The sequence below is a fragment of the Hipposideros armiger genome, unplaced genomic scaffold, assembly GCF_001890085.2.
Source record: "Hipposideros armiger isolate ML-2016 unplaced genomic scaffold, ASM189008v1 scaffold_1168, whole genome shotgun sequence".
NCBI lineage: Eukaryota > Metazoa > Chordata > Mammalia > Chiroptera > Hipposideridae > Hipposideros > Hipposideros armiger.
In genome coordinates, this window is record NW_017732518.1 from 396,648 (window position 1) to 405,569 (window position 8,922).

Here is an 8,922-nt window from a genome sequence, read left to right on the forward strand (position 1 = left end):
AGGGGTAAAAAGTGTAACTATTGCACTGTGTTGTACAGCTGAAACTAACTCTAAAAAATGTGTATTTCATAATAAAAAATAATTTTAAAAAAAGTACAAGAAACAATAGTAAATGGGAGGTATGGAACACATGTATAGGCTTCTCTTCCAAGAATGACACAACTTCTTCAAGATCGATAGGAAAGGGAAAGGAGTCAAGGCCAGTATGAATACAGTAGAGAGGCATCGGCATTTTTATTTACTTTCCCCAAGCATGAGGCCCTGAGCATATTTTTTTTTTAAGCTGAGCCATCCTGCCACCTGTTGGCAGCTCAGCAGCTGCTCAGCTCGGGCCAGGACTCGAACCACTGTTGCTCAGAGCTCGCACTCTTGAGCGCCTGAGCGTTTTGTTTGTTTGTTTGTTTGTTTTTAAGCTGAGCCATCCTGCCACCTGCTGGCAGCTCAGCAGCTGCTCAGCTCGGGCCAGGCATCAAACGGCTGTTGCTCAGAGCTCAAACTCTTGAGCAAGCTCTTAACCAACTGAGCCACTTGGCCAGCCCGCCTGAGCGTATTTTTATATTGAGTAGAGAAAAGATAAAGTTATAGAAGAGGCAGAAAAGACAGGAAGACGTAGATTTCCGGAGAAGGTGTAATCTAGACACTGGTGCAGGAATCGGCTGTGGTCAGAGGCACGATTCCCCTAGGGAGGTGAGAAGGGAAGCCATGCACAGGAGAGATGTAAATAAATGGGTAAGCATGAGGACCAAGCAACACAGGAAGAAGGCTATTTTTGCCATGAAACTCTGCTGAGATATCAGTGGCATGACAAGATCACACGCAACTTCCCCAGGGCCACAAGGCTGCTATGTGTCAGCTAGGTCTTAAGCCCAGGCAGACAGAGCCTAGAATGCACACGTACCTAACAACTCCCCTGCAGGAGTGGCGAAGAGTGTGATAGGGCTGGAACGGGAGAGAGAAGGATCACAGATTAAAAGCCTCCATGAATCCCAAGCTTATAGAGGCCACAAGAAAATTTCCACAAACTGCAGAGGCAGTGGTCACCTAGTTGTCTGCAAGTGGCCGTGACCCCCATCTGGCCAGCTGTTGGCACCCACCTGGGCAGGAGCTTGGGGAGAGGCCTCTCTTTGAAGTCTGTAACTCCAGGCTGTGTTCCAATGGGTAGATCAGCTCTGGTTTGGGCAAAGGACAGCCTGTTCACAGAGAAACAAAGAGGACATAGGGATTTTGGTGAGAAGAAAACCTCTCAGTCTAGGCTGTGACTTCAGGATGTGGAGGAGACCTTGGAATGAAGTTGTTTCCATCCATGCAAACAAAATGCTGTGATCTGGAAACCAACGGTGAAAACACCATTGTTAGGACCCAGACTGTCGGCGTTAGTGCTGGCTGCATAGACCGCACCAGTTCACTTTTATCTCCATGTGTACAATCCCAACACAGAGATGCTTTCTAACTAATCCAAGTCAGGCCTCAAGCTCCCTGTGCATCAGCAACCCCAGGGCTCCTGGTTGCCACCAGACCCATTCAAACAAAACCTCTGCGCAAGGCCCGGGCATCAGTACATTTTACACACGCCCCAGGTGATGGTGACCCACCTGGTACATTAAAAAGCCCTGGTCTCCGTCATCTCACAGATGACAGCCCTGATCATCAGTAGTCTGAGGTGGGCAGGTGACCCATGCGAGCCACTCTGAGTAACAAGAGAGCTTATTCCAGGAAGGGCCGAATGAGGTGCCTACAGCTCCTGTCATCCTGGAGCATGCTGAGACTCCTGTGAGGGAACCAGCCTGAGCATCACGACCAAGAACAGGAAGTGAAGACACATAACTGGGCTGGTACCCTCCAACCCAGGAGCCTGCCCACCTCTGAGCTTCTTGTTAGGTGAGAGGCTGAATTTCCTTCAGGGTGAAGGCTGAGCTGGTGTGTCATGTGTAGCCAAACACATGTTGACAAATGTGGAGGGAAAAGACTCTGTGTAGAAGTCAATGGCAGTGGAGCTAGGACCACAGAAAACTCATCTGCAGATCCTGAGCCAAAGCTCAGGGTTCACCTGTCATCCTTAAGCAAATGTTCACTCACATCTGCCACACGCCCAGCACAGGGCTCGGTGATGGGGCAGTGGAAAGGTGAACAAGATCATCCTTCAGTGCTGTCAGGAGCCATTCTCCCTGTGACCTCAGGGCCTTTGCACTGTCAGCCCTTCTACCTGCAAGGCTGTTCTGACTCCTACCTAGCTCCTTCTAGCTAACTCTAGCTCTTTGGGTCTCAGCTCAAATGTCACTTCCTGAGAAGACTTCGCTAACTGTGGCTCCTGGGTCTAGGTGCTTCATTAATCTGCCACGTTGCTATGGAATTTTTAATGCTAATAGTAAGTAAAAAACTAACATTTAGGGGATTTCCCATTTCTGGTTCTGCATGTAAGGAGCTTGGCAGTTGCCACTCCATCCTAACAAGTAAAAAGCTGCACAGACTGAACTAACAAATCAACAACTCTTTTTGGAACAGTGACAGAGGGAAGCACACAGGGCAAACTGCTGCCCCCAAGACTGCAGAGACAGACAGCAAATACGGGGAGTCATGGCTTCCTAGAGCAGATTCATAACCAGAAACTGCGAGGGGACCACTGCCCGGGCAGGAAACCTGAGCTGTAAGAGATGAACTGTTGGAAGCTCAGTGCAGACAACTCCAGGGGGACCGAGTCAGAGAAGGGTCCTCAAAATATGAGAGTTACCTCTAGGAGCTCAACCAGGTTCCCACAATAAATACAAGAAAAACATCCCCTTGGGCTTCTGGCAGGGGAAGGGGAAAAAAAACAATTTTGAAATATACCAGAGCGCCATTCTTAATAAGGCCCACCTCCAGGAGAAACTACGGAGTTAATTGAGCATAACCTGCTGGGGTTTTAACAGCGTCTAAGTGACCTGGGAGAAGGGTGTACAATAGCAAGGATGATGCTGCTCTAAACTGTGGACTCTGGGTGACTATCATATGTCAGTGCATGTTGGGAGCTGACTGGGAACAGTCAGGGATCCTGGGCCAGCAAGCTGGCAAGCTACAGGCCTCCATGACAGGGTGAGCAGTGGGCAGTCCGAGACAGCCTAGTAAACGCTTCTACCCAGAGACGAGTGACAGCTCAACCTTCTGCCAATGCAAGTGTGAAGAATCAAAGACTAACCTGTTGCCAGCTAACACTTATGGACTAATGGACACTTTCGGTTTACCATACTTATCATTGCTAAGGAATGCCTTTTATGGAATTGATCCCTACAAAGAGGAAATTGCTTCCTCAACATAAGCTTTGAGCAAACAATAAACTGGGTCACTGTCTCTCCACTCAGCGGGCAAGTGGCCCTCCCGAGCCCAGCTTTCGTCTCTGAGTCTTTCTTTTCTCAGCTCCTGGCTCCGATCCCCCTCAGGTTTAGAAGGCTGCCCTGGTCGACTGGCAAGCGGGACTCGCCAAGGGCAGGCTCATCAACTATAACAAATATCCCATCTGGGGGAATGCTGATCATGGGGGAGGCTGTGCATGTGGGGGCAGGGAGTGTATGGGAAATCTCTGTACTTTCAATATTGATGTGAACCTAAAACTGCTGTAAAAAGTCTTAAAAAAACTCAAAACACTGATATTTATAGGGTGCAACAAAATCCTAGGGATTTCGCCAAGCAATTTAAAAGCATTATGTTTTTTTTAACTGAATTAAATGTATGCACTAATTTAGAAAACAAATGACATGTTTAAAACGTTGAGTCTTTTCATAAAGGAACAAGGTTAAGTGTCTTCATTGATCTAAGTCTTTTTTTTTTTTTGGTCCTAAGCAAAGTGTTCTATTCTTCCTGTGGGCATGAAAAATCCCATTTTAGGATTTCCTTATGGCATCCACATGAAGTACATACTCTGATGAGCACCATTTTATAGATGAAGAAACTGAGGCTCAGGCAGGTAAAATGATTTACTGAAATCATGGAAATGATGAATGGCTGAGCCAAGATGGAAACCAGGGTCTCATCATGTCTGGCATCTGGCCTATTTAACTACAAAGCTACATAACGTTGTTCCAGAAAATGCTGAGTCCAAAGTGAGGATGAGGACCAGGACAACGATAGTATCATTAAGAGTAATGATAGCAGCAGGAGTCACAAATGCTAAAGCACATAGCAAGGAATCACCAGGCATTGTTCTGAGCCATTTACCCTCATAACAGCCTGTGAAGTAGATACTATATCACCTAACTTTACCTATGAAATAGCTGAGGCACGAACTGGTTCAGTAACTTGCCCAGAACACACAGCTCATAAGTAGCAGAGTGGGGACTGGACACCAAGGGTCTGAGACCAACCCTGGACTTTCAAGTGCTACACTAAGGAGGAAGCTATGAATACTCCTGTGTGGGGCCAGCATCCTCAGACCAAGTGAGCTGTGGTGGTGAGAGGGGACAAGAGCAGAATTCAATTCTCAGAAAACAGGGGCCAGAGAGAGGCAGACTTGATGGCGCCAGGCTTCAGCATTTCACAAGCCACTAAAATAAAAAATTGCTAGCTCCACACAGTGATTTGGTCGAAATGACACATTTGCACAAACATCAAGTATCTATACTTATTAGCATTTCACAAAAGAGAGGACTTGTGCCATCAAAACCTGCAGAGTTGGGGGTGGGGGAGGTTGTCACTTTGAGGGGTAAAAAGTGTAACTATTGCACTGTGTTGTACACCTGAAACTAATTTATAAATAAATAAATAAATAAATAAATAAACTGCAGAGTTTTCCACAATAAAGATGTGTCTTTTAAATTGAATGTATTAAGCTTTATGAGGGACTCATTGAAATGGCCCTATTTTCCTTACTTGCAGAGGACAGCATGCTGGGAGAATTGAATAAGTGAAGAGAAACAATATAAACATACAGAAAGGAGTAGAGACGAGGAATGTGTTGGCCTCAGAAAGCAAGGACTGGATGACCACTTCCTTCCGCAAAATAGCTGCAGCAGAAAAATCCACTGTGAAAAGATGATGACACAGGCCAAACCACACAGAGAAGCCAGGATAAGAGACCCAGGAGTCATGCTTCTCTAGGTTCTTATATCTGTCCCTCAAGGATCTCAGCCGGAATGCACCTTTGGGTTCTGTAGGACACCCCTACTTTCTCCCAACACATCCTTCTCCTTTGGCTGTGACCAAAGGTAAAGTCTGTTTCTTGCCCAACCCTTGCTAAGAGATAGGAGGCCAGGCAAGAAGAGGTGAGTCCAGCAAAGAACTAAAGTTGTCGGGAGGAGGGAAGGCAGGCTAGAGGCCTTCTCAACCAACCAGCCTGGAGCCAGAGGGGAGAAGGAAGGAGGTGACAGGTCCCGCACATGGCAGAGTGGGGAGAACTTACCCAGAGACACCAGGAGCCTGCAGGTCTCCAGCATCACCTCCTGGTACAGGATTCTCTGGGGGGGTTCCAGCTGCCCCCACTCCTCCTGGGTAAAAGTCACAGCCACATCCTCAAAGGTCACAGTCATCTGGAAAGTCAAATAGAGGCAGTAGGGTGGGTCTTGGGGTTGTTGGATGGGATCAGAGACCTTTTCTCTTGATGGAAAAGGGGCAGAGAGCAAAGGCCTCCTGAGAGCTGCGCTCTGTGCTAGGCTTAAGGAGGCAGACACTGCTTTGCACTGATCACAGCAGTACAGGAGGCACAGTCCCCTACGCGGGAGTCAATGGAGGAGGGCATGAGGTCAGGACCATCCTGCGTGGACTGTGAGGCACAGAATGGTAAAAACTCTAAGATGTCACAGCAATGGGGAATAATAATGATAATGAAAATAATGCCAATAATAATTACAGTAACCGCACCCGAGACTCACTGGTCCTCACTGTGTGCCTACCTGTGTTAAAGTGACTGGAAGTCCCCAGTTCTGATGTCCTAGTGAAATGGAAATCCAAAATCTTAAAATCAACACTTGTCTGCTGTGTTAATTTGGGGACCTCACTTCATTTCTTGGAATCTCGATTTCTAGATCAACATGATAATTCTCACCCAGCAATAATGGTTATAAGAATTAAAAAATATACATTTGTAAAAGAAATACTGGGGTTACTGACCACAGCCTGTGAGGTCAATACCATCATCATCTTCATGCCATTCAGAGACCTGAGGTCCAGAGGGCTCTACCAGTTCACCCAAAGTTTACATGTCTTACGAGCAGAGGTAGGGTTTGAACCCAGGACTCTCTGTCTATGGTCTAATTGCATAACCCTGACACTCCTCCATTAGCAAAGCAAAACCAGAGTAAGCGACGATATGAAGTATTGCAAATACATTTCACAGTTACATTCATCTTGGCTACCGCTGAAAATATTTCTATGGACTTGGGCAAAGGAGCAGACTCGTTATCACCCACCTCATAGGAGTCACCTGAGGTGGCGGCACCTGCTTAGGAAGTGGCAGGACCAGCTCCCATTGTTTCTGTGCCTTGGAGACTCCCAGGGAGAATCCATGATGGGTCATCATTTCTTTAACCTACCTCAGTCCTGACAGCACATATCCCTGAGGAAAGAATGCTTCAGGACCAGGAAGAGGAGTTGCCAAGGACAATACAGGCTGTGCATTACAGCGATGAGAACCACAACAGAACAATGTCTGTCCTGGCTGAGTAGGCTAGAACATTCAGCAAATGACCACACAGTCTAGCCGTCCCAGGACATATCTAAGCAGACTGAGGGAGGGGCATGGCAACGCCACAGGTCCTCTGGGGACTCCTTAAACAACCAATATACCTTCTTTCTGTCCACACACTTCCACTTGCTGAAATTCCATATTCCTCACTCATGACAAGACCACCAAAAGGTATACTGCTCGGCGCTTACTTTACGTGTCACCTGCAGGCCTCCCTATCCCTTGCTGGTAAAGAAAATACAGGCTATGGTAGTCAACATACTGGTTGTTAGTTTCTGCTGCTTAAGAATTGAGGTGAAATTGGGCAGGTAACTGAACCTCTCTGAGCCTTAAGTTGTTCTTGTACAAAACAGAACTCAGCTCTGAGTTGAGGAAGTGATTAGGTGATATATTATGCCTGCTTGTCAGCCCACAAGGATTCAATGAAGGTCAGCTATTCTGCTTTTTTGTTAATTGTTTTCTCTTTGCTCCCACAACATCCTGGACAAATTCAACACACTTATTTCTTTTGGCTAGATTTCCTACACAAAAATGCCAGGGAAGGGGCAAGCAAGGAAGGGGCCATTTTAGCCAGAACTGCTAGCAAAGGCCTTTCTGTTGTATATAAGTGACATCTGAGCACAGGCCTGAAGGTGAGAGGGAAGCCCTGCAAAGACATAGGGAAAGTATCCTAGGAAAAGACCCATGCAAGGGCAAAGACTAGGGGATGCATGAGAACTTGGAATGGTCAGGTTGGTGTGTCTGAAGAAGTGGCACAGGGAAGAACGGAAAGTCAGAGGTCAGGCTGGGGGTGATGGGGTAGGGACCTGCAGGCCATGGTGGAGGCTGGATTTATAACTGTGATGGGATCTTAGGAAGTAAGCATCATTTGTCCTGCACGCACTGACTGAAAATGTGTCACAGGCACGACACAATTGTAAATAAACAAGGACAAAAAAAATTCGGGCCATCTGAGTGGCGCGTTAGTTAAGAGTTGGCTTGGGACGCCAGCTCTGAGCAGCAGGGCCCCAGTTCGGATCCCACATTAGGGCCAGTGACGCTGCGCCCTCCACAGCTAAGATGATGAACAACAGCTCTACTGGAGCTGGGCTGCCAATGAGTCACCTGCGATGAGGTAGGCTGCAGTAAGGCTGCAGTGGCTGCCTTAAAGCTACCGTGAGCGGAAGGCAGCCTACATGAGCTGCCAAGAGCCACCGTGAATGGTCTCCAGTGGCCGGAGACTGATCTGCCTCACCCGGGAAGAGCACAATGATATTCCCAGCATGGGCCAGTGAAGCCACGTCCTCCACAACTAGACTGAAAAGCAAAAAGACAGCAACTTGTCTGTTCCCCTTCCCCGGATTCCCCAACAAAATCTTTAAAAAAAAGAAAAGAAGTGAAATGCCTTTCTTGACCACCCTGCCTAAGAGCCCTCTCGGAACTAGCACAGAAGCAGCAATGCCCAAAACATCGCCCGCTCACCTGCGCCGGCTCCATCCATGCAGCCGCCATCATGGGACCCTACGGAGAAAGTGGGGCCCGGAGAGGTGGCGACCGAGGCAGCTCCAGAATTCAGCCGACCGCCACCCCCTTCCTGCCCAGAGCAGGGTAACCTCGCCTGACTGTCGCACTCCGAGCCTCAGTTTCCCCGTGTGAAATGCACACGAGGCCCAGGGCGTCGCGTCAGATCTGCGGGGACTGAGGTCGGGGCCCCGGCGGGCGCTCACGTGGCGCCCCTTCCCTACTGGGGCCGGGGAAGCTCACCCAGAACATTGCTCCAGGCCCTATAGCACGGGTGGCACGACCCGGCACAGGTAGATGACGTACATCTGCAAGGAACCAGAAATCCCGCCCCTGCCGGCGCGAGCAGCAGGAAACACCCCTCTCCTGAGCAGTCATTGCCCCGGGAGAAGGGACTCCTAGCCTCTTGGGTAATGTAGTTATTTTCCTAGAGACAACAGAATGTGGGGAACTGTCCAAGCCTGAGCGCCGCCTCAGACCCGCCTCTTCACAACTGAGGGGAAAAGGGGCAGAGGGATCGAGGCTCAGGAGGCAAAGGCCTTTGCCCTGGGCGAGTACATAGGCGCGGAATCAACGCTGGGAACTTGGCTTCTGCGCTCCGAATCCCCTTACTTGGGATGCGGACGAATGAACAGTCTAAATAACTGCCCATAGGAGGGTGCCGGAAGTCCCGCCCTGACATTTTACAGAACGCACAGACCTCAAACCCTCGTGCCTACTTTGACCCGGAGCCACCTCCACAGGATTCATACATTCTGAGTAAAGCAACTCCA

General features: G+C 48.6%; 1 protein-coding gene across 1 annotated transcript in view; it reads right to left on the reverse strand.

Annotated features, from left to right (window-relative positions):
- LOC109376671 (zinc finger protein 543-like) overlaps positions 1-8,465 on the reverse strand; it is a 17,215-nt gene extending 8,750 nt beyond the window's left edge. Inside the window, exons 1-3 of the mRNA XM_019632742.1 lie at positions 8,111-8,465; positions 5,369-5,495; positions 1,095-1,190 (exon numbers count right to left, since the gene is read on the reverse strand). Of these exons, the coding sequence (XP_019488287.1) occupies positions 1,095-1,190; positions 5,369-5,495; positions 8,111-8,143 (256 nt within the window). The 5' untranslated portion in view covers positions 8,144-8,465. The remainder of the gene's footprint in view (positions 1-1,094; positions 1,191-5,368; positions 5,496-8,110) is intronic.
- Between the last annotated feature and the right edge of the window lie 457 nt (positions 8,466-8,922).